At 50.2% G+C, this 17,068-nt stretch overlaps 1 protein-coding gene across 17 annotated transcripts in view; it reads left to right on the top strand.

The window, feature by feature from the left end:
- EIF4G3 (eukaryotic translation initiation factor 4 gamma 3) overlaps window positions 1-17,068 on the top strand; it is a 149,718-nt gene that overhangs the window by 73,933 nt on the left and 58,717 nt on the right. For 8 of the 17 annotated variants that reach the window (XM_074558360.1, XM_074558361.1, XM_074558371.1 and 5 more), the window contains 5 exons: window positions 3,367-3,399; window positions 9,781-9,801; window positions 11,080-11,259; window positions 13,222-13,336; window positions 16,742-16,842. In XM_074558360.1, coding sequence (XP_074414461.1) covers window positions 3,367-3,399; window positions 9,781-9,801; window positions 11,080-11,259; window positions 13,222-13,336; window positions 16,742-16,842 — 450 coding nt within the window. The remainder of the gene's footprint in view (window positions 1-3,366; window positions 3,400-9,780; window positions 9,802-11,079; window positions 11,260-13,221; window positions 13,337-16,741; window positions 16,843-17,068) is intronic. The other 9 variants (XM_074558362.1, XM_074558367.1, XM_074558366.1 and 6 more) reach the window with 3 other exon arrangements.

Genomic DNA, 17,068 nt, shown 5'->3' on the forward strand with positions numbered 1-17,068 from the left:
GCAGGGAAGTTGGACCCAGGATTTGTAAAGTTTTCCTATCTACTGTCTTCATCAGACAGAGAAAAAACAACCCAAAGTGTCTCTTTTAAGCCATCAGTGACTGCTACAGTTTGTTCTGTTGCTTACAGCTATTAACAGGAATAATTCCTATCAAACAGAATTATTTAAAAAAAATTTCAAATCAAGAGCCAGTGGTGACCAGTGCAAAATAGATGAGGGCATTTTTCACTAACTTGGAGCTTTTATTTTATTTCTTGTAACACACATTACTTTCCACCATGGAATAAACTTTGGCTTCTTCAGATACAAACATCCAGCTCTTGTTTTAGGTGCAGTGAGAACAAATCTTTTCTGTGCAACAGGGATCAGAGAGGTGCCTTAGCCCTGAAGTGGAGCAGTTCAAGTTTTCTGCATCCCAGCATTCTCTTTTTGGCTGTTTTCTTTCATTGGTGTCTAACACAGAACCCATGGAAAGGCTCAGCCCTTCCTGGGTACCTTTAGTCCCTTTTCCCAAACACAAGATATTTGAGCTGGTTTAGGAGAAAATAAGGACTTGAAGTGCTTTTCTCTCTGGAGACTCATCCAGGTACCTGCTTCTCCTCATCCACAGAGCCACTGGGAGAATGCCAAGAGGCTCTGAGTTCTTCTGTTTCATTAAAATAAAAACTACAGCTTTTTAGTTCCACTGGGTGACCATGCTTTGCTTTTTCACTCTTCATTGTAAAGCTTAGAGAAAAATTTCCAGGGTGAGAAAACTATTTGGTGAACCAGTGCAGGTCATTGTTAATAAACTCTTGTCCCAGGATCAGTCTGTGTGTCCATATTTACTCATTTCTGAAGGTTTTTATGACTTTCATCCAAGTGTCACCAAGTGCCACCATGAGGTGAAGGTAGAAGGAATATATAAACACCAGGATTAGCAGAGTAGTTCTTGGAAATCTTGAAATCTAGGCAATTTAAGTGTTTATAAAGGAAAAGATCAAATGGACCAGCCAATATTTATGCTTTGCTTTATGTGTGATGGCATTAGAGGAGCTGTAAGGGCTGCAAGTGAGCCCAGGCCCACTTTTCCATAGAGAAAATAAACTTATTAAGAAAGTCACTAATTAGTACCCAGTTTTGATCACTGTTTTGAGGCAGAAAGTAAAGCACAATGAGCCCCTGAGTGTGAGCAGAGGTGGCTGTGCTGAGCCATCACAGCACGTGGTGGCTAAAATCCACTATGGATGTAGCTGTGGTCACTGCAGTTAATTATTGGAGCTCTTTTCAGTAGAATTCTGTGCTCTAACCCTGAGAATTATGGGTTTCAACACCTAACTCAGCTCTGGAAGTGGGTATACCTTGTCATCTTTATTTATATTTTCCATTTCTTGCATTCATTTTTATTTCTATTTTAACAATCAGTTCCTTCTTGGGAAATGCTTTTAATGTCAGCTGAGCATGTTAAATTGGGGTTATTTTCCTCTGCTTGTGGCCCAAGTGAGTGGGAGGTGATTCAGTGACCCGAGCTCAGGGCTGGGACCCAGGACCTGCTGTTGTCCAGCCAGGCTGGCATGGGCTGGGCCTTGGCTCTCAGAGAGGTGACACATGCCACCCCTCACAGGGGCTGTGCTGTGACCCCAGTGAGGAGTTAGCTGGAAATGCAGTGGCAGGGGTGGCTGTGCCAGGAGTGGCTGCTCTTTGCCTCTCAGGGATGTCCCTGGTCAGGATGTCCCTGTGCAGGGGTGTCTTTATCCTGGGATGTCCCTTTGCAGATTTGTCCCTTTGCAGGGATGTCCCTGTCAGGATGTCCCTGTGCAGGGATGTCCCTCTGCAGATTTGTCCCTGTGCAGAGGTCCCCGTGCTGGGATGTCCCCATGCAGGGGTGTCTCTACCTGGGATGTCCCTTTGCAGATTTGTCCCTCTGCAGGGATGTCCCTGGTCAGGGATGTCCCTGTGCAGAGGTGTCCCTGTGCAGGGATGTCCCTGTGCAGAGATGCAGGATGTCCCTCTGCAGATTTGTACCTGTGCAGGGATGTCCCTGTGCAGGGATGTCCCCATGCAGAGATGTCCCTCTGCAGATTTGTCCCCGTGCTGGGATGTCCCCATGCAGGGGTGTCTCTATCGTGGGATGTCCCTTTGCAGGGATGTCCCTGTGCAGTGATGTCCCTGTGTAGAGGTATCCCTGTGCAGGGATGTCCCTCTGCAGATTTGTCCCTGTGCAGAGGTCCCCGTGCAGGGATGTCCCTGGTCAGGGATGTCCCTGTGCAGAGGTGTCCCTGTGCAGGGATGTCCCTGTGCAGAGATGCAGGATATCCCTCTGCAGATTTGTCCCTGTGCAGAGGTCCCCGTGCTGGGATGTCCCCATGCTGGAGTGTCTCTACCTGGCATGTCCCTTTGCACATTTCTCCCTGTGCAGGGATGTCCCTATGTAGAGGTATCTCTGTGCAGCGATGTCCCTGTGCAGATTTGTCCCTGTGCAGGGATATCCCTGGTCGGGATGTCCCTGTGCAGAGATGTCCCCATGCAGCGATGTCCCTGTGCAGATTTGTCCCTTTGCAGGGATGTCCCTGGTCAGGAGGTCCCTGTGCAGGGATGTCCCCATGCAGGGGTGTCTCTATCGTGGGATGTCCCTTTGCAGGGATGTCCCTGTGCAGAGATGTCCCCGTGCAGGGGTGTCTCTTTGCAGGGGTGTCCCTTTGCAGGGATGTCCCTGTGCAGAGATGTCCCTATGTAGAGGTATCTCTGTGCAGGGATGTCCCTATGCAGTGATGTCCCTGTGCAGATTTGTCCCCATGCAGGGATGTCCCCATGCAGGGATGTCCCCGTGCGGATTTGTCCCTCTGCAGGGATGTCCCTTTGCAGATTTGTCCTTTTGCAGGGATGTCCCTGTGTAGAGGTGTCCCTGGTCAGGATGTCCCTGTCAGGATGTCCCCATGCAGCAATGTCCCTGTGCAGGGATGTCCCTGTCCCTCCCTCGCTCCTCCCAGCCATGGGGCTCCATCCTCTGCTCCAGCCCAGCTGCTCTGACCATTGCTCTCCACCTCAGCCGGTTCAGAATCTCCACTGCTGCTGGTTCTCAGTTGGTTTTTGGTTTGGTGTGTTCCTCCCGGGCAGGATAAGGAGTGCCAGCATCCCTGAGTGCCTTTAGGATGCGGGGCAGCTTTGGCTGTTTGTCCAGCTGCCAGCACAGTGCCCCCAGCACTGTCCATCGTGACACCTCAGCCCCTGTGTGTCGCTGTCCTGCAGCAAAGCTTTTGACTGTGTCGTTGTTCTTTTATTTTCTGTGGGTTTATTTTTGCATAGAGTGTGACATTTTGGTTCGTTGTGGTGTTTCTGACTCTTTGTGCCTTTCCTTTTGTGTTTGTTTCTCCCGCCTTCCCTCAGTTTGCAGCGGGGCCTCGACCTGCCCATCACCAGGTACAGTACCTGCCCCTTGTTATCACCCTGCACTAATTGCCTGGGGGGTGGGGGTGGAGGTGTCTCACTCACTAACTCAGAGGAGGAAGCAGCCCTGCAGCAGCTCCTGGCACGTGCCTAACCCTGCTAACAGCCACCTGCACCCTGAGTGACACTGATGTCCCCTGGGTCACCGCTGCCACCAACCACCCACAGCCCAGGGCAGGAGAACCTCTGGGAGCCATTGCCAGCGGTGTGTGGGCTTCCCTTGCCTTCTCACATCACTAAAAACGTGTTCTGAGTGTTCCCCACACGAGTCAGTGGTTTCAGTTTCCTGAAGATGTCACCTTGGAGCAAAGCAAACAACTTCCCTTTGTTGTGTGATACACCTGGTTATCTGTCACCATGGCATTGCTCAGTGTCCTTTTCACTTAGCCCACAAAAGCCAGGCCTGTGGGAAACTTTTAGTGTTCCTGTTGCACCACTTGGACTTTGTGAGGAGCCACCTCATTATTCAGAAGGAGATCTAGGAATGGCTGTGGCTTGTGGAACTCAGGGGTGGCAGAGCTGGGACTTCTCCAGTGCCAGGACCGATGCACAGGCCTGGCTGTCCTAGTCAGGGTGTCTGGAATTGTCTTTTCTTCAGCTCCTACACTCCTCTTTCCCAAAACACTTATCCTTGGGAACTGATTTTGATGCTTCTTGTAGGTTTTGAGGGAGCAGAGGTGGCATTGCTGGTGGGAAGGAGGAGGAGAGGCAGGACAAGGCAGGGAAGCTCTCCCAGAGCTCTTTTGGCTTGGAAGAGACAAGAGGTTGCTTCCACAAGGGAGGCACACTTCTGCACAGGGACAAAGTTAATAGAAAAAAGAAAATCCCATTAATCCTGCGGTGTCAGGACAGGGGCTTGAGGCATGGAAGGTTTGTTCCAGGGAATTATTGTGTTCTCACTGCAGTCGTGTTCCTGAGCAGTTGAACGCTGGGATGAGCAGTGTGGGGTAAGTGTTGGGTGGGCACAGCCCCAAAATCCCCATGATCCTTGTTCCTCCCAGCTCAGGGGGCAGCAGGGGAGCTGGAACCTTCCAGAGCAGGGCAGCAAAAGGAGTGTAAGGAGTAGAATGGGCCATTGCAGCTGTGGGCTCACAGGCAGAGGTGGCATGGGACCTTTGGGACAGTGATTTCTGTGACAGGAATGTTTGCAGGGGCAGCCTGGGCAACGATGGGGGCATCAGGATCTTGTTTAGATGCTTTTGGTCAGTGTTTGCACTGCACAATGCAAAGTGCATTCCTGCTCTGCAGCTCCTCAGTTCCTTCATGGGTCATTCCTAAGGGATGGGTTCACTGGGAGCCATTTCATGCTCTCCTAAAATTTACTGAGCTTTCTTTAAGCAGGTTTTGGCCCATGAGTCTTGAGGCAGCACAGCCTTGGAGGAAAGATTCCCATGAATTCCCATTACTGGAGCTTTACTGGTGGGACTTGGCCACCAGTCTGTCAGAATGGGATCCAAAACTTTCCTTTGGACCCAGTTATGGCTCTGCCCTTGCTGTGCCTGTAAATCCCAAGTGTTTTCCTGATTTTATCACAGTTAGATTTTTGTCTCTGTTACATTTGAATCTGCTTATAATGATCTGTGAGAAGCTGTCACCATTAGAAAAATATTCCAGGCTTTATTCCCAGTTGCATCTGTCATGTGCTGCACCAGGACAGGCACAGAGACACCTGGGCTGTGGATGAGCTGTTTGTTTCCTTTAACCCAAAACACCCATGGTGTGGATTGGGGGTGCAGGCAGGGATTTTGACCCCTGCCATGTGCAGGAGAGTCACAGCTGTGGGAGAATTTCATCCTAAACCCAGCACTCACAGGGTGCTCGAGACCAACAGAAATAATTATCCTCACAGGAGAGTTTTTAAACTTGGTTAAACTGTGTAACACAAGCTGAGAGCTTTGAGACTGAGATTCATAAGCTAGAAAATGCTAAATAAGTAAATTGGCCTCAGCAGGGCTAATATTTACTGCAGCAACTCCACCTTCCCTTTGAAGGCAGCAGCAGCACTGTGGGGTTTGCAATTCCCTGTGTCCATCCCAGCTTTTATTAACTTGTGCCTTGTATTGATTCTGGGTCTCCTTCAGGCAAATAATGGATTGTTCTTCAGTGTAACTGCCTGTAATTATTAGATCTTTAAGGTCCTCAAATGAGCATGATTTAAGCACCTGAAGTTGACTGCCAGCTTTAGGAGCTGGGTTTTTCCTGGATGGAAATGCCTGGATTTGGACAGTGGCAGTGGGAGTTGGAGCCAGTTAATGCTGAGGGAAATGTGACCCCTCTGTGAGAGAGAGAACAGCAAAGATTGGGGGTGTTACCAATAGTGGCTGAAGGGAAATGAAATCATTGCAGCAGTTCTGACTGGAAGTTAAGTGTGCATCAGAAATCCCTGATTCTGAGATCACACACTGAGAATCTGCAGGAAACCCTCACTTTATAGGAGACAGAAAACAGCCCCTCAAAGTGTTTTGGGCAGGATTTTGGAATACACTGTCAGCTTGTGCTTTTTCCCCAAGTGCTGTGGCACATGGAGCTATTCCTGCTGGAATTGCTGCTCCATTTCCCACTCCCTGCACAGAGTTTTCTCTGGTTTTTCTTTCTGAGTGAGGCTGTGGAGTCACTTTGTTGCTTCTGATCCTCACAAAGCACACTTGAGAACAGCAGTTTTCTTCTAACCTGAGCTCCAAAATGCAAATTTTTCTTACATTTGAATCTGCCTAAAGCCCCTTCACTTATGAAGTGGCTTGGGGAGTGTGGATTTTACTTTAGAAATGGGTGCTCAGAAGAGGCTGGTGTGATTAGAAACAGAAATCAGAAATCCAAATTGAAATGTGGTTGTTTCCTTTTGACTTGAGCTGTGTTTGAGATGGGTTTGCTGCTCATGGCTCAGCTCTCACTTGAGGTTGCTGGTGGAGTTTATTCCAGTTTTAGCTTGCTTGAGTTCTCTGGGTGTAGCTGGTGCAGGAGAATGGGCTTGGCTGGATGCTGCTGTGGAAAAGATTTGGGACTTGGAGAGGTTGGGAATTCACTCCCTGACTGACCCAGCTGACCATTTTGTAGCTTTTTTGGGGATTTCAAGTCAGAAAGTGATGGGAAACTGCTGCAGTCACTTCCCTGTCTGCATCCCTGAGTGTGTGAAGGAGCTGCCACATCTCAATACCAGAAGGGGCTTTTTCCCTTCATTTTATGATTTAGTAAATAATAAAACAGAGGGAGTCAGAGGGAAAGGAAGCAAAACAAGCTTTGCCTTGAGCCAGCCAGCAGAGCTGGGGGAGCAGGACCTGGGGGTTTGTGCTGCAGCTCCTGCTGCTGGAGGAGGCACAGCACAAGGGGAAATGGCCTCAAGCTGCACCAAGGGAGCTTTGGGATATTGGGAAAATCTCTTAATGGAGAAGGTGCTCAGGCACTGGAAGAGGTGGAGTCAGCATCACTGGAAGTGTTCAAACAATGTGTGCATGTCTGAGGAAGGTGGGTTAGAGATGGACTCAATGATCTTAGAGGGTTTTTCCAAGCTAAACAATTCCACAATTCTCTGATCCTCACATCTCAGGGCTGCAGCTCCTCAGTTCCTGCTGCACTGTCCATGCAGGCACCTCCTCCCTGCCCCAGGCCAGCCTCAGGTTATCCCACCAAAGGCTGGGGCCTGGTGGCACCAGAAAACTAAAAATCAATAACAGGGGCATGAGAAGCTTGAGTGAAGGGCAGAGCTTGGGTGACAACTTGAACTTTCTTTTTTGCTTCCATTCTCCAAACCTCCCCCCAGGCTCCATGGACCCATCACAACATCCAAAAATAGGAAAAAAATAGATCAATCGCCCTGTTTGCCAGGCTGAGCTTAGCATAGGTTTGTTGTCAGGCTCTTAGCCCAAATTTCTATTTTGGTGCAGATTTGGGGTCCAAGGGAGCACTCCTGGCACTGGGAGCCATGGCCTGGAAATACAGAGCTCGTGGCAAAGCCATGAAAAGCAGAGCTGGGAGATCAGAGGGGGCTGCGGCTCCCCTGGATTGTGACCGTGTTCACAGGGCTCTGAGGATGAGGGAAGAGAAGGATCTGACTCCGTGTTTTAGAAGGCTGATTTATTATTTTATTATATATATTATATTAAAACTATACTAAAAGAATAAAAGAAAGGATTTAATCAGAAGGCTGGCTAAGAATAGAAAAAGGAAGAATGATAACAAAAGCTTGTGGCTCAGAGAGTACAAGCCAGCTGACTGTGATTGGCCATTAATTACAACCAACCACACGAGACCAATCCCAGATGCACCTGTTGCATTCCACAGCAGCAGATAATCAATGTTCACATTTTGTTCCTGAGGCCTCCCAGCTTCTCAGGAGGAAAAATCCTAAGGAAAGGATTTTTCATAAAAGATTTCTGAGACACTGGAGCTCTGCTTTTCCTTGGTGGTACATTGATCATTGATTTTATTACTCTGGGCATGGAGTGATTGGGGAAGAAAATGAAGAAGATGATGGTAAATGAAAGGATTTGGCAGGGTTGGGGTGTGAGAGCAGTGACTGAAGGGAAGATGGCAGGGGGGTAGCAGGAGGTTTGCAGGGGAGGAGCCCCAGGCTCTGTCCCTGGAGAGCCTCAGGGAGCAGCTGCCCTTGCCCAGGGGGCTCCCGGTGCTGGGAGGGTCCCCTGGGTGCTCCCTGCAGCCTCTGTGGGTGCAGGAGCACATTCCATGGGTGCAGCCTGCCCATCTCTGGCACTGGGGTTTCCCTGCACTGCCCTGTGGATGGAGCTGCTGTTGATAGAGAGAGGTCTCACTCTGCATAAACACACCTGTGTGGGGCTTATTCAGTTTTTCCAACCCTCCCTCAGTGAGACATATCTGCAACATGCTTGCAGCTTAAAAATGACCATTACTCAGTGAATCACAGTAAAAAAAGAAAGACTTTCACATGTTGGGAATTTAGCTGCTAAGGACTGGACAAATACAAAACCATGGCTAATTCCAAGTCCTGCACCTGCACAGATAGCAGTGTCCTTGGGCCTAGCTGTGGTATAATAACAGTGAAAAAGACATGAGAAAAGAGAGATGTAACCTCTAAGGAATGAAGATGAGTTAATGCTATAGTTTAACCAATAGATTGCTTGGCTTACAGAATGTTCATAAGTTTATTATTTGCTGTATAAGTGTTTGATACTTTCTTTAATAAACGGGACCAGAAGGACCTGAGGGACCGGGACCGAACTGGACCTGAAAGGCCTGTGATGAACCAACTGCTGTCCTCGTCCCCTTTCTTCGACATTCACACTTTTTGGTGTCTTTGGATATCAAAAAATCACAAACTCTGGTGATTCTCACCATAAATTCAGCGCCTGACTTGGTTCATGGCACATTCCTGCATCTCCCCCACATCTCACACACAGGATTTATCACAGCAGGACCATGGTGGGCTCTTGTTCTTCTCATTTGCTTTCTCCACCCTCACTTCCAAACTTTCCTCCCCAAACAGTTCTGTCCTCCTGGTTCAGGTCACCCTTCCAGCCTGCTGGGGACAGCTCCTTATCCAGGCTGACAGGGCTGGGCATAAATAATGTGCTCACCCTAACAATGTCTGCTTATCTGAAAGGGTCACCCAGGGCTTCCCCAGAGAGATTGTTTGCTGTGGGGAACAGCTCAGGTGCCATGAAGGCTTCAGCAGCTGCAGAATGGCCATTTTAAGCTCGTTGTCATGTTGAGGACAGAGACATCACCCCTTCCTTCCCAAACCTGGGGTGGATGATCCCAGCTCATCCCTTCATTCCCCTCTCTTCTTTTCTCACTCCTCCTGGCACAGTTAGTGCCTGTAGCACATCACTGCACAGCAGCCAGCAGGATTCAGTGGGATGTGTGCTGGCCTAATTATTATAATTACTTTTTACTGAACAGTTCAATATGTGGCATTTCTTCCCCTCCCAGTCTTGGTGCAGAAAAGGAGAGAAATCCATGATTGGAGCTGGGGTTTCTGCTCTGTCTGCTCTCTGTACCACTGAAAGAGATCAGAAGGAGAAATATTTGATGTTTTAGGAACAGAGTAAACACAAAATCTTTCTGTAATGTCACATTTCATGCAGTAAATCATGGTTTGATTGGGTTTTTTGTTTGGTTTTTTTTTTTTTTTTTTTAATATATATATATTTTATACTTGGATGTGAAGCTTTCCTAGGAGAGTTCTGGCAGCAGAGTCCATGGTGCCACTCAGGGTCTTTTCCTGGCTGTTTGTGAAGGGCTGAGTGAGAGCAGGGCAGAATCTGCCTGCAGCTGTGTGCATTTAGGGTGCATGTGGATCCTATTCCTTCCTGTTGATCTGTAAGCTGTTCCATTGGCTTTCTTTCTGTTTCCTGCTGCTTTCTTGCTTCGTTATTGAAGGGAGGATTCAGACCTATACAGGTAACTCCAACTCCTGGTTCTGCATGGCATCAGTGTCTCCCACCTGGTCACTCTCTGTCAGTGAATGCCTCGGTGTGCAGTGCTCCCCTCACCTGCTGGGCCAGCAGTGCCCATCCCAGTGCCCATCCTGGGAGCCCAGAGCCAGGGCCAGCAGTGCCCATCCCAGTGCCCATCCTGGGGGCAGAGCCAGCCCAGTGCCTATCCCAGAGCCCATCCTGGGGGGCAGAGCTAGGGCCGCAGCCCAGTGCCCATCCCAGAGCCAGAGCCAGCCCAGTGCCCATCGTGGGGCAGAGCCAGAGCCAGCCCAGTGCCCATCCCAGTGCCCATTATGGGGGCAGAGCCAGCCCAGTGCCCATCCCAGTGCCCATCCTGGGGGGCAGAGCCAGCCCAGTGCCCATCCTGGGGGGCAGAGCTAGGGCTGCAGCCCAGTGCCCATCCCAGAGCCAACCCAGTGCCCATCCTGGGGCAGAGCCAGAGCCAGCCCAGTGCCCATCCTGGGGCAGAGCCAGCCCAGTGCCCATACTGGGGGCAGAGCCAGCCCAGTGCCCATCCTGGGGCAGAGCCAGCCCAGTGCCCATCCTGGGGCAGAACCAGCCCAGTGCCCATCCTGGGGCAGAGCCAGCCCAGTGCCCATACTGGGGGCAGAGCCAGCTCAGTGCCCATCCCAGGCCTGCTCCCAGCACAGGAGGGTGGGCATGGGTCTCTGCCAGGGCTTGCTTGGCTGGGCCTGGCCCATCTGCCAGGGCAGCACCTTATGCCAGTGTGGTGCCAGGCTTTGGGACCACCCTGGTTGCCACCCTTTGGAAAACAGGGCAGGACAGGTGACCTGGATGTGAAGGACAGGCACGAGGTTCCTCTGTGAAATTCAGGATTTTTAGCTCTTCTGGAGATAAATTGGAACAGTTGCCTTGATGTTTTATTTCCCTGGGCCATTTATAAAGGTGGGTTTTTAGCAGCCAGCCCACCTTATAAAAAGAAAACGAGACAAGTTCATTTTTTTAAAGTTGGCTCTGAAGGTTCAGCTGTAAAATTCAGGGCATACAAACTAATAATTCTTAGTTTGTAAAGTTTCTTGCCTGTTTGTACCTTGTAAAATAGAAAGCCAGAGATGGCCCTGCTGTTCACAGAGAAACAAGGACTGTCCTGCAGTTTTCTGCAAGTGTGGCAACCCCTGGAAACTAACACCATAACTCTAATATTGTCAGGATATTTCCAGTTATATCCCAGGAAGTCTGACCAATTCTTTGTTTTCTCTCCTCTCTCCCTTCCCTCTCCTAGTTTTTTCAGAGGCCTCAGATCCAGCCTCCAAGAGCCACCATCCAGAACAGCAACCCCTCCATCCGTCCCGGAGCGCAGACCCCGACTGCCGTGTACCAAACCAACCAGCACATCATGATGGTGAACCACCTGCCAATGCCCTACCCCATGCCTCAGGGCCCCCAGTACTGTATCCCACAGGTAAATCCAGCACCAGGCCCCTGAGGAGCTGCACAGCAGTGTTTGATCCATGGGGTTGTCTCAGGAGGGTGTGGGATGTGTCTGTGAAATCAGGCTGGTGGTTGAATATCATGTGCCAGGGCAGCTCTAGGTGAGTTATTGAGAAAGGTTCTTTCATAATGGGGCATTGCAGAGGCTGCCCAGGTGGAGCCAGCATCCCTGGAGGTGTTGAAGAAACGTGTGGATGTGGGGACAAGGTTTAGGGGAACAGCTGAACTTGATGATTGTAGGGGGCTTTTCCAGCCTTAGTGATTGCAGGATTCTGTGGTTCAGCCTCTGTCCTTTCTCTATATCAAGTATTTTTTTTCTGCATGGAGGCAGTGGGAACCACTCACCTCTTTCAGGCCTCCCTCAAACACAGAAGAAACCAGTGTCTTGGACATCAGACTAAATCTAGTCCAATATTGGACATTGAAATATTGGACTAAATATTTAGTGCTTTAAAAATATCTGATTTGACTTAATAGATCCACAGGCACTCCAGAACCTTGAGCAGGAACTCATAACAGTGTTGCAATCAGGGCAGGGGCTCTGTTCTACCTCAGCTCCTGTGTCCTCCCTGCCTTGGCTTTACCTTACTTTTGGCACTAACATTTGGCGATGTTTAGGTGGATATTAGGGAAAATTCCTTCATGGAAAGGGTGGTCAGGCACTGGCAGAGGATGTTTGGGGCAGTGCTGGAGTCCCCATCCCTGGGGACATGGGGACATGCTCAGTGGTGGCCTTGGTGCTGCTGGTTGATGGTTGCACTCAGTGATCTTAAAGATCTTTTCCAACCTTAACAATTCATAATTCTGTGCTGCCCAAAGCTGTCATTAACCAGATGCCTGTTGGTCAGGGGGGCTCAGTTACAGCTTGCCCCAGTCCCTGTGCAGTGACTGATGGCTGTCTCTGATCCTGTGCAGTGACTGATGGCTGTCTCTGTCCCTGTGCAGTGACTGATGGCTGTTTCTGTCCCTGTGCAGTGACTGATGGCTGTTTCTGTCCCCCCAGCCCCTGTGCAGTGACTGATGGCTGTCTCTGTCCCTGTGCAGTGACTGATGGCTGTCTCTGTCCCTGTGCAGTGACTGATGGCTGTTTCTGTCCCCCCATTCCCTGTGCAGTGACTGATGGCTGTCCCTGTCCCTGTGCAGTGACTGATGGCTGTTTCTGATCCTGTGCAGTGACTGATGGCTGTCTCTGTCCCCCCAGTCCCTGTGCAGTGACTGATGGCTGTCTCTGTCCCCCCAGTCCCTGTGCAGTGACTGATGGCTGTCTCTGTCCCTGTGCAGTGACTGATGGCTGTCCCTGTCCCTGTGCAGTGACTGATGGCTGTCTCTGTCCCTGTGCAGTGACTGATGGCTGTTTCTGTCCCCCCACTCCTTGTGCAGTGACTGATGGCTGTCTCTGTACCCCCATTCCCTGTGCAGTGACTGATGGCTGTCTCTGTCCCTGTGCAGTGACTGATGGCTGTCTCTGTCCCTGTGCAGTGACTGATGGCTGTCTCTGTCCCTGTGCAGTGACTGATGGCTCTTTCTGTCCCCCCAATCCCTGTGCAGTGACTGATGGCTGTCTCTGTCCCTGTACAGTGACTGATGGCTGTTTCTGTCCCCCCAATCCCTGTGCAGTGACTGATGGCTGTTTCTGTCCCTGTGCAGTGACTGATGGCTGTCTCTGTCCCTGTGCAGTGACTGATGGCTGTCTCTGTCCCTGTGCAGTGACTGATGGCTGTTTCTGTCCCCCCAATCCCTGTGCAGTGACTGATGGCTGTCCCTGTCCCTGTGCAGTGACTGATGGCTGTTTCTGTCCCTGTGCAGTGACTGATGGCTGTCTCTGTCCCCCCAATCCCTGTGCAGTGACTGATGGCTGTCTCTGTCCCTGTGCAGTGACTGATGGCTGTTTCTGTCCCTGTGCAGTGACTGATGGCTGTTTCTGTCCCCCCAGTATCGTCACAGTGGCCCTCCCTACGTCGGGCCACCACAGCAATATCCTGTGCAGCCACCAGGACCAGGACCCTTCTACCCAGGCCCAGGTCCTGGAGAATTCCCCAATGCCTACGGTGAGTTCTGCTTGGAGACTGCTTACAGTCTGTTCTTGCTGTGTTTTTCTGTTGTCAAGCTGAAGATTTAGAATAACAAGCTGGATTAGCATTTGTTTGAACTTCAAATAGCTGCTAAATTTGGTGGTGTCACAGCTCTGATTATTCACTCCTGAAAAATCCCAGAGTGGTGTTTGTGTGAGTGTGTCAGGAGAAGCTGCAGCTGCCCAGGATCACCTGTGGCCAGCACTGGGGCTGGTTCTTGGTCCCTGCTCAATCATTATTATTTGTTCAGGTATTGTGGGTACATTTGGCACTGCTGGTGTTCACTGTGCCATGCCTGGCATTGCCAGTAAACTGCAGTTAACAGTTCTTAGCCCAGTGCTTCTTTTTGGGTGTGTGCTCGGGGATAAGAACCAGCCATGTGGGCTTTTCCCTGGATTGATGCTGCCAAGATAATTTAGTCCAGTCTGTAACTCCTGCAGAGGCCAAAACTTGGCCTTTTCATGCATTTGTTCACTCACTGCTCCCTGCCCACTCCCATTCTGCAGCCTGGTGGGGGCAGAGATATTCTCAGGCTCCCATGGGAATTCTCTGTTGGAATTTTGGAGCCTTGGAGTGACTGATTCCCTTCAGGCTGCCCAGTAACAGCCCTGCTCCCTTGGCAGAATTGCAGTTTGCTCTTCACACACAGAAATCCCTTTGGAGGGAGAGAAAACCCCAGTAGCATCATTCAGAAAGGTCTCTTATTTTTCCTCTTTTCCTTCTCTTATTTATCTGATCTGTGTGGAAGTAATGGGAATTATTGAAAGGTTGCCATGAAGCCCTTGAACCTGGTAATGCAATTTCAGAATAGGAGAGAGGGTAATTACAGGGCAGCTACTTCCTGGTGGTTGATCCTAGAGAAAATAGAACAAATATTGTAAGGCTTCTTCAAATCTGATCCACTAGATGAGGAAATTGCCCAGTATTCCTCATTTTTTGTGCTGTTACAGGTCTGCTTTCTTACTTCCTGCTTGCTTGGTGCCATTTATCTGTCTTCACTCCTGTAATTAGGACAAGGTTCATTTCCAGCTCCTTTCCTCTCCTGGAAGCACCTGGGTTTTTGCAGAAAATCTTGAAATCCTTCAGCCGCAGCTTTAGGTTGCTGCAGCTGTGGAGCAGCAGTGGGTGAAGGCAGAGCTCTCTGTCCTGCAGAGTTTTCCAGGCAGGGAAGGTTTCACCAGGGATTTCCCTGCACTTCCCCACCTTTCCCTGCTGTCACTCCCTTGCTGTGTTTGGGACTGGGAATGCTCAGGTGCTGCCAGGTTTGGGGAGAGCTAAATCTGCACTCCAGGCATGGATAATGCTGCTGGCAGTGCCTTTTCCATCAGCCACAGGACTTGCAGCCAGTGTGGCTGCTGGACATGAAAATCATTGCAGCTGGCAACACCTAAAGAAGGTGATGAGGGAAAATACAGACAGAGGAAGGCAAAACTTGTGAAGATGGACAGTGCAATTTTATAACTCAGTTTTGCAGTTTATCATTCTCTGGTGTCAGGGAGTTTCTGTACAAAACAGGGAAAGACCTTGAAGTGATCAGTGGGTAAGAGAGAGAAAAAATTTGGGTGCTGAAGAACTGGAAGGGATCAAAGGCAGGGAGCAGAGCAGAGAGTGTGGCACTGGCAAATGCACTTGACTTGTCACAGAAGCTGTTTCTTCCCAGAAGTTATTCTTTTCAGGATTTAGGTTTTAAAAATACTTTTCATAAAGGGAGAGTCATTCCCTGAGTTCTGCTGGAGCTGCCTCTCCAGCAGGGATCACACTGCAGGTGATGTGGTTGGATTTGGTTTCTAGGAGGCTGCCAGTGAGGGGAATTCACACCTTGCAGGATCCCAGGCTCCTCCTGTTCCCTCACCTTGGCCAGGCTCTGCTTGGACACCTGCTCATCAGCAGGGTTCACAGAATCACCAAATCCCAGGATGGTTTGGCTTGGAAGGACCTGAAATCCCATCCAGTGCCACCCCTGCCATGGCAGGGACAGTTTCCACTGTCCCAGGGTGCTCCCAGCCCTGCCCAGCCTGGCCTTGGGCACTGCCAGGGATCCAGGGGCAGCCACAGCTGCTCTGGGCAGTAATTTTTGATTCCCAGCCTGCAGAGATGCAGACAGAGACTTTGAGGCCAGATCTGAAGTGGCTCTGCTGACCCTGGCATTCAAAGTGAGCCATTTCTTGGGGGATTCAGCCCAGCCAGGAGTGTCACTTTGAGCTCTTTGATGCCAACTCTTGCACAAGAAGAGTTCCCTCTCTGAGGATGCAGAATGCAGACAGGGAGCCTGCTCTGAGCTGGGCTTTCCAGCTCTCAGCAGCAGGAATGCATCCTTGGAATTGAAAATCAGGCTGTGCTGGGCTGGTTTCATTTGCTTTCTTGGATTTCACCCTTTGCCTGAAATCCAGCGACCTCCTGGTTGGGTTACAGGCACAATCCAGATTTTCATACCCAGTTAGAGGTTAGTTCAGCTGAAGAATAGATCAGATTGTGGCAGAGGCAAGTGCAAGCCCTCAGTTCATCCAGCATCCATGCCTGGAAGGGAGAACACCCAGCAGCACCTTACACATTCCCCTGGCACCTGATCCATGGGCAGGAGGCAGCTCTGCTCTGCCACCCTGAGCTCTGGTGAGGTCTTAAAGCACTTGGTTATTCATTGAGCCACTCTCATTCCACTGAGAAAACCATAATGAGCCACACTGGCTATAGGAATGTGACCAGTGGTGTAATTCTGCACTCATCACTGTGGCTGTGCTTTTTGTGTGTTGCAGCATGAGAGGAACGTTGCTCATAATTAAATTTTCTGGTTGTGCTTCCAAATAGGTTGCAGTTGACCTCACAAATTGTTTGTATTGGTTCGACAGAATTTCTCTACAAAGGCAGAAAACCCTGATAAACCAGCAGCAAATCCAGCAGAAAACCTTCCTGTTTGTCAGGCAGAGGAGCCCAGGGATGCTCTTGCAGTGCCTCTGTGGTGTCCACAGCCTGTCAGACACAGCTCAGAATAACACACCCAACTAAAGCATTTACTGCTCCCAGTATAGGCAATAGAAAAGACACCATTGGCACCATAGAGGGAAAGATGAAATAATAATGAAAACTAAGCTATAAACAGCAAAGATCAACCCTTGTACCTTTTGCATCATGGTCTGGCAAGAAAAACCAAGCAAAATGAATTTAAGTTTGCCATCCCAAAACCCAGTGATGCACATGGCCAATTTGGGGTCATGGAAATCAAATAAGAAATGGTGCCTGAATCTCTGGTCTTGATGGAGCATCAGCTTCTGCTCAGTGGCTGTGGAGCTGGGATGCTGGAAGCTGTGCCCAGCTGCACCTGTGGCATTGGCTGTGTGTCCTGAGCTGACCTTGTCCCTCTGGTTTGTGTCCTTGGTGCCCCAGGAACACCCTTCTACCCCAGCCAGCCCGTGTACCAGTCTGCACCCATCATTGTGCCTACGCAGCAGCAGCAGCCGCCGCCTGCCAAGAGAGAGAAGAAAACGGTGAGTGGGGGACCCTGTCCTGGGGGGAGCTGCAAGGACATGAAAAATGTTCTTTATCTTCACTGGAGGCCCTGGCACAGCTGGGGCTGCCCTGGATCCCTGGCAGTGCCCAAAGCCAGGCTGGCAGGGCTGGGAGCAGCCTGGCACAGTGGGAGGTGTCCCTGCCCATGCTCCAAGATGAGCTTTAAGGTCTCTCCCACCCCAAACCAATTTGTCATTCCCAAAG

Source organism: Zonotrichia albicollis, chromosome 25 (genome assembly GCF_047830755.1).
Source record: "Zonotrichia albicollis isolate bZonAlb1 chromosome 25, bZonAlb1.hap1, whole genome shotgun sequence".
Taxonomy (NCBI): Eukaryota; Metazoa; Chordata; class Aves; order Passeriformes; family Passerellidae; genus Zonotrichia; species Zonotrichia albicollis.